The following is a 14570-nucleotide window of genomic DNA, read 5'->3' on the forward strand; positions in this document are numbered from 1 at the left end:
CAGTCACAGCAGCCAGAGCACATTCTCTAATTAGCCCCCACAGAGCCAACAGTGATGAAAGATTGCCCTGCATCCAACACTGCTTACCTTGCTCTCCTCAGTGCGTGCCCAACTCAGCAGAGCAGCATTTAGCTTTTCTTTTTCTCCCTGCTGCACTGTTTAAAAGCCATCTCACCCAAACACTGACTGGTGTTGATGAAAGCAATTATGCTGCTTCTCAGAATGTATCAGATGTATCTTCATTACCCTGAGATAGCAACGCCGAAGGCCCTAGATTGTAAATCTTTCAAAGTAAGCAAGTCAGGTGATTTCATTTGAACTGGACATTTTAACTCTTCTGTCCCCACTAGATTTTGAGGCTGGTTTAAAGCCACAAGATATTTGTTTCAAAATAATAAATGCAGGATTACTTTTAACTAACATCTCTGAAGTATAAATCTTTAGGTTGTGCTTAGGTTACAGGTCAAACTCATAACCAAGAGAAAAACAGGGAGACTCCACTCCCTTATCATGTTGGCCGTGTGGTTGACTGGGGTCATGCCACTTCTCTGTGTTTTCAGTACTCCCTGGGGAAAATAAGAGCTCAAGGCTGCATTTGGTGTCCCCTGTGGAAGTGTGCCCTGTCTGGGTAACAGTACAGCAGAGACAACGAGCATGGAGAGCTATTTGTGCCAAGGAAAAGTTGCCTAAATTAAAAACAGGAACTTCATTCTGGCAAACCCTGTTCAAGGAGCCATTTCAGCTCAAGTATCTGCATCGTGGAACCAAGAATAAGCTCAGCCTTACACAGAGAGAGAGGACTTATCACTAGATTATCCAGGAACTGTGACTGCAGGAATAAACTGGGAAAGGCAGGGCTCCAGCAAGGTATAAATCAGCATTCCAGAATCCCAGCTGCCAGGTCTGCCACACTCAGGGTCCAGCCCTGCATGGTTTGGTCTGCAAGAGGAGCAGTTTGTCCAAATTCTTCTAGTGCCAAAAGTTATCCTGGTAGCAAAAGACCAGAATTCATCTTTTCACTTTTCAAAAAAGTTCAGTCAATTCAGAAAAGAAGTTTGGGTGCAAAGTCCTAAATATTTATGCATTTATTTCATTTTTTACTCGGGGAATCTTTCAGTAACACCTTAAGGCGTCAAACTTAAGACGAATACTTTGCAGCAATGCCACATGCACAGATGAAGAAAAGGCAGCCTCCACCAGAAATTATTTTATCAGAGATGTCCAGCAATGAGAAGCTTGTTCTTTTCTTCTTTTCTGTGGAGAGCAATTGAAAAACAAACAAGGAAAAAAGCCATAAAGTCATGGTGCAGCAAAACACAACTGTTTCAAACAGCAACAGAGCAATCTATTCCTCCATGCAGCAGCTGACTTAAAGCAAATGTTTCTCATGTCTGGGAGTGAACTCTGCAGCAGGTCACAGAGCTCTGGAGGACCTCAAGGCTGCTCCTGCAAATGCAATATCCTGGGCTGTGCCCAAACCAATTTGGGTCAAAGGCTGCAGGCACTGCACGCAGGAAAGCAGGGATGCTCAGGTCAGCTCATCTCACCTCCTGGTAAAACCCATTCAGCCCATCACTCTCACACAGACCCAGCTGCTGGCTTTTGACTCAAACATGCCTTTGAAAGCCCTCCAGACCCACTGCAGAGCATTGCCGACAGGAAACACGTGTCAGTGGAATTTCTCCACTAGTGCAAAAGGCACTGCTGGCCCCAGGAAATCCCAGAGCACCTAATGAGTCCTGAGCCTCCTGGGAAGGGCCCTTGCTCTTCACTATTCCTTAAAACCTGCTACAGGCCACTGTCAGAGCCACAGAAGTAAAGCAGGACCTTAGATCCAAGCCAGCACAGATGCTTTCTCTGAACTTAGCCAACATGGAATTGACGATGACACTAACAGACTAAACTAGAGCTAGCTTAAGCAGTTTTAAGCTAGTTTAAGCCAACAAGCTTATACCTTTGTTGATGACACTTGTGCTCAAGTGAGGGAGTTGTCTTCCTGCTCCCTTTTATGGTCTATCCTCACGTCTCTCTGTTGGATTTGGGTACTGAGACCCACCTCACACCCCCAGACTCCTGGATGTGAGATGATGACCTCAAAATTTGTGGTCCTCGTTGGAAAATGAGTTATCCTAGGGGACAACTGAAATGGCCAAGAAGGTGTCCCAACATGGAAGAATGCTGAATGATCAGCTCAAACATCAGCACCTCAATTCAACACCTCCTAGCAACCCCTGCTCCACAACAGCAGGCCTCCTCCTCCTCTGCTTTCATGACACCTCCCTCCCAGGACTAGCCATGGCCTGACACAAAAAAGGCATGGATTTCTGTGTCCTCCACAGCCCTGTTCACCATCCCCTCTGCTCAGCCTTGAGGATATTTGGTATTGTGCTGTAGCCTGCCTGCACTGTGCGTTCCTGCACTGTGACCCCCAGATGGAATTTCTCCTGGAATTCCCAGGGCTCAGACTGACACTTTCTGTTCCCAGAGAGGCTGGGATCTGGCCCTGAGCATTTGTGAGCCGAGTGACTACCAGTGGCTACTGCAAGAGTTGGGCTGATGTGAATTCTGTTCTCTCTTAACTCCATTTCTACAACTTGAGATAAGGCACAGAAATCACACCTACTACAAACATTTCATAAGTCACAGAGATGTTCCTATAAACCAGCTGCAAAGAGCAGTTCACACAAGAGATGATGAGAGCTGCAAGTGGAGCTGTCTGCCAGGGCACTGGCTGTAATAATGGAGCAATCTCGACAGACTTTGAACTTTTCCAAAGAACAGGAATGTTAAGAAATAAGACAAAGAGCTTCAACTGGTGAAAGCTGCACAGGCAGTGGGGCCACCACCCAACCCAGAGGGAACCTTCCCCCAGCAAGAGGATGCAGGGTGGGACTGGGGGTACTTACAGCACAGGAAGGCCAATGGACACTGTCTGAAATCCGCCAAGGCTCCTCTGGGTGTGGGGAACTCATTTTGTGTGAGCAGAGTGACTTAGGCCAAGTCCCTCCCTCACTGGAAAGAGGCTCCTCTATGTGGCCAGCTCCTTGGCCCCCTGAGAACGTGGACCAAAACCCCATGGGAACAAATGAATATATCAGTAGTTCTGAGGGGATCAGGGACAAGCCCTGGGCAGGCAGCCACAGGTCTCTGCAAGAGCAGCCCTGCTGCTCATGCAGCTCTCCCCAGAAGCATTTCAGGACATTTGCTCCACCAGACCAACTCACCTGAGCCCTTCCTGCACATCCCTTGTCCGGCACCTTTGTGCCCTCCTCGGGGGTCCCCACACAAGGGGTGGCATGCAGGGTCACCCCACAGAGGAAAGTGGTGAAGAAACATCTCCCAGGGCAGAGCTGGCAGAGCTGGTGTTTGCTGTGCCAGCCTGGCTGGCTCCCACCCAGCTGGGAAGACAGGTCCCCCTCCCTCCCCTCACACCATTAACCTTTCAGCCCCAAAATAAAAGGTTATAAAAAACAATCAAAGTACATTGCATCCCTTAATGCGTCATTTGCAAGGGAATGACCTGGAAGCAATGATGGGGAGGTAGTCAGGAGGGGGAAGGGGAAGAACCTCAGTCTCCCAGCCCCAAACCCAGCAAAATACTCTACTGTCCACACTAGAGATTTGGCAGCAAGGCCAACTGACTGCCAGAGGGGTGGAGCAAGTGCAATCAATGGCTCTGGATCACTTTGTGTCCCAGGAGCTGACCCAGAGTCTCCCACGGGATCTGCTTTGTAAAACCCTCCAAGGCCATCAGGGTCAGCCCAGACCAGCGTGGAAGCAGGACCCTGTACCCAAACCAAGTTCCCCTGACCTGCAAAGGCCACCATGAGGTGACCCAGATATTCACCTCTGGGCCACCATCAGGTGCCCTACACCCAGCAGTGATGCTGCCTGCACACTCTGGCCCCCGCCACTGTGCCAAGCATCTCTAACTGCAACCCTGGGGCACTGGCAGAGTGGGGCCACTGGACCAGCAGCTCCCGCCCGGGGCTCTGGTCATTTATTTTCTGACCAGAAGCAGTTCCACATTCAGTGGGAGAACGTTCCCCCATCACCTCCTTCAGGGAGGGTCTTGGCAGCACTGGTGGAAGGGCAAGTCTAACTCCTGGGGGCTGGAAACAAAGGCCCACTCAGGTGGACACTCCTGCATTTATCACAAAACATTGCCTTCCAGCCTAATTGTTTCTAATCCCATTTGCAAACTCATTATTAAAAACCCTCACAATAGCTGCAGATGCCATGCCAGGCAGGCATCCCCAGCAGTAGTGCCAGGCTGCACTCCCAGGGTGCAAATCACACCCTCAAACCCTACGCTCTTTTCTTTAACAAACACATGAATGCCTTTCCTGTGGCACAAAGGCGGGGGGGGGGGGGGGGGTGGAAATACCCAAGAAATATCAAGGACTCATTTGTTATTATGCCACTGCATAATGAACAGAGCCATTGTTCCTACCTGGGCTGACAATCCCTTTCAGACAACACGAATGCTTTTTCCCAGTGTGTTCTTCAAAAAACGGCAAGACCAAAGCAACCGGCAGATCGGTGAACAGTTCAGAAAATAAAATACAACAAAATAAAACAGCTAACATTATTCAGAGGATTTTCATACTTGATCTGTAAACGCTCTTTTATTTAATAAAAATAATCATCCATTATAGCAACTTCTGCTTGTGGTTTGGTATTGTTTTGTTTTGTTTTTTTTTACATTAAAGCACAGTTTATTTGCTTTCCTCACCTCTTGAGGATTCAGTTCTGAAAATGCAAGTGAATGTAAACACTGCTCTCCAAGTCCCAGGATGCATCTGGGGACACTTGGAGTTAATTAGAAAGTCAAAAGAGAGAGCAAAATCAACAAAACACTTCCCAAAAGTAAAAATGTATTTTTAAAGTCTCTTTCTGTGTACCATACAACTCCAGAGAAGGCAAATTCATTTATACATTCAACGTATACAAACTTTGCTTTCTCCAAACCATTTCTGTGACTTGTCAGCATTTGATAAAGCTGATTTCCTAACATTAAAAGACTTGCAGATTCATTTATTTATTGTGTTAAATCAAAAGTTTTTCCTATAAATGTTTTCCAGAAACTTATTCATGGCACAAGGATGTTAGATTTGTTCTGTCCATTTTTGTTTTGGATTTTATTTTTTTAGCACAAAGAGCTGAAAGCCACTTCAGGAAAGAGTGTAAAAGCAATATTAACTCTCTCTCCTGCTCCAATCTCACAATATTTACACTTGGATTAAAAAAAATAAAAAGAAAAGCTTAATTACACTATAAAACAATGGAGAAACTGGAAGTTGAGTTTCCCATTTCAGAGTTTTGCCTTGTATAAGACTGAAAGAGGGATGCTTCCCTATTTCCTAGGAAAGATGAGACTGGCAGGTTAAAAACTGAACTCTCTCTTAATTGAGAAAGACAAATGGCCACTGTGTAGAAACCCCTTTGTCTCTGCAGGAAATCCTGCAGGAGTTAAACCATCACAAATCAGCACAGATGAGATAACATGATAGGCAGAGCCCTGCTGTTTGCTTTGAAACGTGACTTATTTACAGTTGAGGTGGAGGAAGTAAGTGAGCATCGAATACATTTCAGTGCTGCAGAGTGGTATAATATCAAACAAGATTAACTTGTGGGGAGCTTGGCAGGGTCCCAAGGCTCACGTTGCAAGCGAGACAGTCTCTGTTGCCTGGGACATCCCTGCCTGCACAGCAAAGCCACTGCTCCGTCGGGCTTTGCTCTCACAAGTAATGGCAGTTGCCATCTCAGCTGTGTTGCGTCACAGGCAACACAGAAATTAAACAGAAACAGGTATGACATTAAAAAAATAGCAACAAAAATAGCCAGTCTGGTGAGGTCTGTGGTCCTAAGCTTTAAAGCCAAAAAAAAAAAAAAAAAAAGACAGGACTTTGGGAATTTTGGTAATATTATCAAACTGTCAGGTAGGGGGATGGCTCTAGTTGTTCTAGGAAAAGAAAGACTTTTAAAGTACCAAAGATAATTAAAGCATTCACAGTTTCAAAGCTGCTTGCCTTACAAAAATTAAGACATTCAAATTCAAGAATACAATACTGTATTTTACAAGGGGGTCAAAATTCATTACATATACAACAGGGGGGGAAAAAGACACAACAAAATAAAAAAGCCAACACCTCTGGTGTGGCATACTCCCTCTTTGTTGCTCATCTCGCAGAGCTGCACGATGTTTGTCTTTAAAGAGTCAAACTGAGCAGTCATGAGAATATCCACTGAGAGATTCTGGCAAAAGAAAAAAAGAAAAAACCTAACAAAATAAACCAAGCAAGTCAAAGGCCATCCTCCCCTGGCAAGCTGAATGCCACGGCTCAGACCTCCACTTGCCTGCTGCTCCTCAATGTTCCCACAGGCTCATCTCAGGTTTTAAAGGCTTCCTGCTCACGAGCTGAAGGAAAACATCCCATGCAAGCACAGCCCAAGAGAGACATACTTCACACTCCTACAAAGTCTTGGTTAGTCCTGCCGGTAGCAAAGGATCCTTCAGACATTCCTTTTCCTCTCTATCCTGCAGAGGATCCTTTTGAAAGCCCGTCTGAAGTCATGGTTGAAAATGGTATAGATGACAGGGTTCAAGGAGCTATTGCAGTAACCAAACCAGAAGAAGAACTTGAAGAGGGTGTCGGGCACAGAGCAGCTCTCGCAGACGGCCATCAGCGTGTAGGTGAAGAAGAAGGGGAACCAGCAGATGACAAAGACCCCGATCACCACTGCAAGCACAAAGGTGAAGCGCTTCTCCCGGTTCTGCCTGCCTCTCCAGCGGGACCCTTTGGTGTTCCTCTCCTCCTCTGTCTTCCTGGGCAAACTGTCCCCGGGCTTAATTTGGCTCAGCTTAGTCTTGGTCTTTCCTCTCGATGGTCTCTCTGACTTCTTACACTGGTTGTTCTCTTGGTGCTCAGAGGAAGAGGTCTCCTCCATGTCTATGCCATTGACCTCTCCTTCTTGCCCGCCACTGCCTCCTGCTGCCTTCTCCCCGTTGAGCTGTGCCGTGGCTGGCAGGTCCTCCTTGTCAGTCAAGCCATTCTGCTTCTTCTCGGGGCGCTCTGCCCGCTTGTTCGGCGGGACCCTGGTTCTGCTCTTGGCTATCTGGTAGATACGCATGTAGACCAGGATCATGATGAGGCAGGGGGCAAAGAAGGAGCCAATGCTAGAAGAGATGATGTACCACTTCTCATCGTTGATCTTGCACTCTGCCACCCCCTGGTCAGCCTGCTGCCCACTCTTCTTCTCGATGGAGATGAGCGGTGGGAAGGAAATGACAGCCGAGATGACCCAGACGATGAAGATGATGCACTTGATGCGTCGCGGGGTACGCTTGAGGTTGTACTCGATGGCTTGTGTGATGGACCAGTACCGGTCCAGGCTGATGGCACAGAGGTGCACAATGGAGGAGGTGCAGAACAGCACATCCAAGGCCAGGTAGATCTCACACCAGACTTTACCGAAGTACCAGTACCCCATCACCTCATTTGCCAGCGAGAAGGGGATGACCAGTGTGGCCACCAGGATGTCAGCTGAGGCTAAGGAGACCAGGAAGAGGTTCTGGGGGGCTTTGAGCGCCCGGCTGGTGAAGACAGCGATGATGACCAGGACGTTGCCAAAGACGGTGAACAGCATGAGCAAGCTGGCCAGGCTGATGAGAGTGATGGTGGTGTGCAGAGGGTACGGCGTGCCCCAGCCCTGGCCGGCCCCGCTGTCGTTGAAGGTCCCATTAGTGCCGGGAGGGGGGTAGCCCTCCTCCTCCTCCAGCTGCCGCTGGTACTCCATGGAGGAGAAGAAGTGGCCCCTCTCCGTGAACGGGCGCTCCAGGTTAAACATCAACCCCGGCTGCGCGGACACCCCCGTCCTTCGCCCCGGCTCCACCCGCGCCGCGCCCGGCTCCGCGCACGGCTCCTCCGCGTCCTACTGTGCCGCCGGCCGGGGCAGAGCGGCGCGCCGGGGGCCGGGGGGCTGCGGGCGGGCACGGCGCATGCTGGGCGCTGCCGCCGGGACCTCCGAGCGCGGCGGGGCGGGCGGAGCGGGGCCGAGGCTGGAGCTGCAGCCGGCCGCGGCTGCTCTGCCTCGCTCGCCGCCGAGCAGCTTTATAGCCCCGGATCGGGCCGGGGCTGCCGCGTCAGCCCCACGTGGGGAGCTGCCCCCGGTGCGCGCACACGCACACACAGACACAGACAGAGACACACATGGACTGGCAGACACACGCGGACACACGCAGCCCGACTCGCACACCGCGCACCCTGCACCCACACGGACACTCGCGTCCCCCGCACACGGCCCTCGCTCAGCTCTCACGCCCGCTCCGCGCACACACCGCACCCGCTCGCACTGCCTGTATTTGCACACCCGCTCGCTCCCCGGCACCTCCGCGCGCACACCCGCACCCACTGTCACGCTGTCCCCATCCCACGGTCTGGCCCAGCCCGACTCTCCGCTCTGCCCGGAGAGAGGAGCGGCCCCGCGGAGCGGGCCCCACTGTCCCCGGGGATGGGCGTGCGACGGGCGGCTGGAGGCGATAACCATGCGGCCGCTGCACGGGCTCCGCGGGCCGGCCGGGGGTGCACGAAGCCGGGACGCAGGGAGTGAAAGCTGCCGCCCCGTTCCGCGTGTGCGCCGGGGAACGGACGGGCTCCGCTCCGGCTGCCGGGTGTGCGGCCGTGCTTGCTGGGAGCCCCGAGGGCAGCGCTTTCCCCACGGCCCCGCGTGTCAGCCAGGGAGGGCTGAGCTGCCGGCCCCGAGCGCGGGGGACCCCGCGGGCTGGAGGGACTCCGCGCACGGAGGGTCCCCGCGGAGCGGGCGCTGCCGGCGGCGCGGGTGGCGGCCCGGGCAGCGCGGGGGGGCAGTGGCACCTGGCGGCCGCGGCGCCTCACTGCACCCGCCGGGCCGAACGGCGTCCCCCGAGGCGGCATCCCCCGACGGCCGAGGGGAGGACGGGGTGGCAGGGCAGCCGGGGATGGGGCAGCCCCGCGCTGCCGCACCGACCCCAGCCCGGCTCAGCCCCGCTGCACGGGCACCCACGGCGGCCCCACGCCACAGCACAGGCTCAGCACGCTCGCTCCTGGCAGTCCCCCAGGGGCAGCAGGCCTGGGCAGGTAGCTGCCTCGCAGGGTGCCCCACACCTGGAAAGCCTCCCCAGGTGCTCCCCGACAGCACCGGGGCTGGCATCACCCGCCTCCGTGGCTGCAGCAGCAGCAGCGTGGAAGCTCTGTAACAGCAAAGGAACAATAGTGACGCTCCAGGTATTCCACCCAGCCCCGACGCTGCCAGCTCCCAGCACGTACAGATCACTCACCTGCAGAGCACATGGCCTCCAGCCCCGATCCCTCACTCGCGGCCTCTTTCCTCTCGTTTTCAGATGGTTCTAGTGATGCTCACTTGATGCTCCAGATTCAGGCTGCTCTCAATCGCTGTGCTGAATGCTCGAGCCAATGAGCCGATTTCCTCTGCAAGAGGAAAGCCTTCAGGGAGGAAGGCCTGTCATCTTTGTCCCTGTGCCACACACTGTGTTATAAGCCAGGCCCAGGAGCAGTGACGCCCAAGAGAGGGAACAGGAATGGGAGAGACAGGGTCTGGGAGCCAGAGAACACAGCCTCTGGGACTGGCACAGGGCTGAGTGACGGAAAAAGAGGGGGAACCCATTGCCTGAGCAAGTGAGTGCAGGGCCCACTGCACTGGTGTGTCTAAGAAAAGGGCAAAATTCAGAGAGTAACTTACAACTTGTAAATTGAACCCAAGATGACTGGCATTCCCACAGAAAAGATCTCTGAGAGTGAAGTTAACATACAAACAGATTTCACAGCAAGGATGAGAGGACTAAGTCACCTAAGTCTATGGCAAGGCCAGGTGAGAGGTCAAGGATATGCTGGACTTTGCAAACACCTCCTGCCTTCTGCAGTTTGCAGGGGACTGCTGTGTTCTGTAGATGCCTTGCTCTGTCTGGCAGAGGGTCTTCCTAGGATAAGGAGTCTTCAACACTCTTGGCAGAAGCCTCCTTGATCACTGCCTGGGTGGAAGGACCCAGACGGGGAAGGGTGCAGGCTGTGCCCTGCCTGCGTGATCAACCCCTTCTGTGATCAGTTTGATCCCATTCCAACAGTTCACCTTCACTAAGGCCACCAGGGACTGTCTGAGATGCTTTGCTCAGGCAAATGGTGCCTTTCTGGAAACACTCTGCCTTCCCCCCATGTTCTCTGCATTCCCCAACACAGAAGACTGCCAATTTAAATGACAAACCATGACCAGCTGCCTTGATTTTCTGTCTCTTTTTGTAGCTAGACACCCTTAGTCTGCCTGAAGCTAAACACAGCCACAATGTTGCTCCTGATCCACTGCATGGCAAAAGCAGCTTTGATCAGTTCAGTTTGCCGGGTACAAAGAGCTCGAGGGGAACACGAGGCCAAAGGCCTGAAGAAAAGGGTTTGTCCCAGAAACACCACTAGAAAGAGAGCTCTCTGCAAGAGGGGAACAGCTGGGATGGCATTGTGCTCATCTCAGAGAGGGAGAAAACCTGCCTTATCAAAGGCACTTTCCTCTCATTGCCACCATTGTTGTGCTTGTGACATCTCTGTGATTTTATTGACATCAAAAGTGCTCAGCACTGTCTGCAAAGTGACTCAGTAATGCTGTCTCCCTTTGATTTTCTCTGCAGGTTACCTCATGGCTCTGCCCAAGTGTTGAGATGAAGGCTGGTCAGAAATTGCAAGGGGTGGCAAGTACCCTGAAGATCTCACATGACAACCCATGGCACACCTTGTCCTACAGGACGGCTGTCTTTACAAGCCTATACCATGCTTGATGATAATTTGTAATATTCATAAAGCCTTAACTCCCAGAGTCCTGGGATTAGGCAAGAAACTTGAATTTTTAGCCTCTGGAACACTGTAGAGAAAAGTTCCACAGGGACAAAGAACAGCTAGCAAAGAACATTTTTATATCAATTCCCTGACGTTTGCATGCAGACGCTCAATTTTTGCATGCGTGCTGCTGACAGCGTTAATATGAGTAATAAGACTCTGCAGATCAAACTCAGTCAACAAGTGCCTGACAAGGCAGCCCAGAAAACAGCCTGTTCTCTGCAGCATCCCACACCAAAGACCTGCAGGAGCCTGCCCTTCCCCCAGAAAGCAGCCTGGTTTCTCAGCAGAACCCAACAAGGAATCAGGCTCGCCAGACAAGGGGGGATGGCCTGGGTGCACACTAATGAGTGAAGCTGAAGGCTGTCAAACCTCCTGTGATGGCTCCCCCTCCACCAGCTGCCATCCCGGGAGGGTGGCAGTGCCCTTTCCGAGGCACGGCGGCCAAGTTCGCATTCAGCATGCGTGCCTCGAGCGCGGCCCCCGCAAACAAACTGACCTTTACAGCTGTTTCAGGTCATTAATTAGGCATGCTGCCTCCATGTTTATACATCTCTTCCACTCCTCGACTCCAGCATCGCTTCCAGCATCGTCTCCGTTGCGGGGAACCGGGACCACCCTCCCCTGTCGCCTCTCGGGGAGAAGGAGCTGAGAAACGTTCATGTGGTCTGGGAGTTGCTCACAGCACGAAGCAAACCACGCATGGAGAGAGACTCTCTGGGAAGGATCGCTATGGTAATAAGGCTGTAAAATGTGTGTTTTGAGCAAGCAGCCCCAGGAATTGTTTATTTCCAGAAGAGCAGTGAGATTCTGGCAGGGGAAATTTTAAAAAGGTCGGTGAAGGACCAAGGCTTGCTTTTTAGACAGTCTGGTTCAGGCCTAAGAAACTGGACAAACCTAAGACTATGTCAAGGCATGGCAGCACAGACTCCTGGGGGGACCACATGAAAGGGGCAACCATTGGAACAAGGTGCAGAAATTATTGCTCAGCAGAAGCTTTCAAGAGCAACTTGACACAAGCATAAAAGAGGGAAGCCTTGTAGCTGTGGGTGCTGTGCACCTGGAGGTAAACAGCAGTCACAGTTTGCTTTGCATGAGCTCTGTGATTTGCACTGATCTCAATATTTGCATATCCATGGCAGGAAGCCCTTGTTGTAGCTGTGTATTTTGATCATGCTGCTGGGTTTATCTGAATATATCAAAGCAGGGTGTCTTTCAGGAGGATTTGCCTTACTACCATTCCTTTGGGAGTAAGGCACTGAAATCCCATGGCTCGTGACCCCCTCTAATGACTGAGTAGCCCTTCACAGCAGCTTCAGTTTGGTCAGTTTTCCTGCAGGTCTAGGACAAGCCAGCAGAGATGCACCCAAGTCACACAAAAATATGGTTTTCCCTTTTACTGTGTTAAGTCCAGGAGGAGAAACAGCATAGGAGCTATCAGGAAAAAGGCACAGACATTCTGCAGGCAAACTTGGCTTTACGATGTTGCCACTGCAAAGTAACACTGCAAGCACACTTTCCATTTGCAGGCAGATGTTTCAAATGTTGTGATTCCTATTTTCCTTCTATTTCTAAATTAAATTTAAAAACTGTCTAGTGTGGCCACCCCTCCAGCTGCTTTGAAACTCCAGGCACATATCTTCCTACACACATTCAGACCCACAGCCCTTCCATTCCCCACCCCTGCTGTACATGAGAGTTTGGAGTTTGCTCTTTTCACAGATCTCACAGCAATAGCTCCTGAAAAGCCAGGCATGTTTTTCAACAGAATTTTTCTGAACTCAGCTGCTGGATGTATTTTTCCAAGTTATTTGAATAAATCAGTAGGAAATGGATAGCTGCAGCAGTGGTCTGTGCTAGCACCTAATCCCCTTGTGAGCAGGGATGCTGCCATGGTATCAGATGTTCAGAGGGGAAGGAAAGGAGACACACTGAATATTACCTACAGTGGCAGTTCTTCACTTCCCCCATCTCTAGACAGCTGGCTCAAAACAGCACAAGATGGATGCTGTGTGACCACCTGCTCCTCAGGTGGTTTTTTTGCAAACAGCTTGAAATCTCTGCTTGCCTTTCCTCTGCTGTTCGGGTTGCCTGCCCTGTTCAGCAGGATTTTAACTACCAGATTTGATTGCACAGCCCTAAACCAACAGCCAAGAGAAACATTTCCATGCTACAGATTATAGCGTGGCAGAGTCAGGGGTGAGGCTGACGTGGGGATTGTGCTCATGCAAGCCTCTGGTTTATTTGCTCAGTATTTTCCCTCTTGCTTCTGCCTGGTGTCACGGTGGCCTGGAACATAAAAGGCTCACTGCAGGAGGAGCGCTGCACAAGAAACCTCCCTGGCTGTCTGCATGTTACTGGCTTGTGTCCCTCAGGCACTTCAATGCCTATGGGAGAAGGGAGAGTGAAATGTGCATTTTCTCTCTGCAACACCCACAAATACACACACACACACAGACCTCTGTGCCAAGCATAAGGTGAGTGTGTTTTTATGAAGTGTTGTTTTCTTTATTCAGTTCTCTGTTTGGGACTTCTCCTTCCTCACTGCATCCTGCAACATGGCCAGAACTAAACACCAGGGGGCCATCCCTCAGTGCTGGGGAGCAGCTCCATTCACCTCCCCAGGCTTCCCAGCGTGCCAGCTCACAAGATAGATCCCACTGAAATTAGCCAAGAACTGTGAAAACAGAGTGAAAAATAAACCAAACTGTCTATGGACCATTCCTAATATAATACAGGGACCTTCCACACTGCCCACTATGACGGGACTGAGTCATTGCCTCTCATAAAACCCTGTACCAGACTACAGTGGGCTTTTCCATACCTAAGGACCACATTGCCAAAACACAGTGGAAACACAGCCAAAACCTTCCAGCCCTGGCCAGACCAAGGGTAGGTGATACTCCCCCAACATCTGGCCCCACTCCTGCCTGGAGGTTGCCCACAAACACCTTGCTCCTGTGGGCACTCCCTGATCTGCTCCCATGCAAAGACTCCCCTAAGCAGCAATGCCCAGCAAGAAATAACCAAGCCAGAAGCACTGCCACACTCCTGGAACCAGGGCAAGCAGGTCAGTGTCACAGCCAGTCACAAAGGGAATGCCTCTCCAAGCCTGCACTGCAACAGCTCGCCCCAAGAGGTGGTAGATGCCCCATTCCTAAAAGTGTTCATGGTCAGGTTGGTTGGGGCACTGAGCAACCTGATCTAGTTGAAGATGTCCCTGCTCATTGCAGGGGAGTTGGATTGGATAGATGACCTTTAAAATGCCTTCCAACCCAGACCATTCTATGATTCTATGAAAAGCAAGTCATCCTGGGCATGCAGAGTGGCACCCAGGCCAGTGTTCAGAGATCAGAAAGGTTGGGCACCTTATAACCTTTCCTAAATGGAAGCAATAAAGTTTCTGCAGTTCAACAAGCTCTCCTTCACGAGCAGAGTCAGCCTGTGTTTAAGACAAAATTGAGACTGCATCCCTTTAAAGCATTTGATTTCCCAGCTGGGACACGCTGGCATTCAGTTACTCAGCTGAGGAGTAACTCATTCCTTCAAGTTCCACTCTCCCGTGCCCAAATGTGTGCACCTGCCCTTTCTCTCGCTGTTCTCCACGATCTACTTCGCTACCTCTGGGGCAGGGGCTGCCGTCATCAGCATTCATTCAATCCCTCTTGCGAAGGCAGTGGTGCCCCGGGT

General features: G+C 51.3%; 1 protein-coding gene across 1 annotated transcript; it reads right to left on the reverse strand.

The window, feature by feature from the left end:
- Positions 1-4860: 4860 nt before the first annotated feature.
- On the reverse strand, positions 4861-7948 carry ADRA2A (adrenoceptor alpha 2A). The gene has a single exon (XM_053984391.1). It carries the CDS (start codon positions 7849-7851, stop codon positions 6517-6519), a length of 1335 nt encoding a protein of 444 aa, XP_053840366.1. The 5' UTR covers positions 7852-7948; the 3' UTR covers positions 4861-6516.
- Positions 7949-14570: the final 6622 nt, after the last annotated feature.

This window comes from Vidua macroura, chromosome 8, assembly GCF_024509145.1.
Source record: "Vidua macroura isolate BioBank_ID:100142 chromosome 8, ASM2450914v1, whole genome shotgun sequence".
Classification (NCBI taxonomy): Eukaryota; Metazoa; Chordata; class Aves; order Passeriformes; family Viduidae; genus Vidua; species Vidua macroura.

What these genes read in the sequence shown, in the direction of transcription:
- ADRA2A (XM_053984391.1), bottom strand. Translation starts at nt 7,851, where the DNA reads ATGTTTAACCTGGAGCGCCCGTTCACGGAGAGGGGCCACTTCTTCTCC.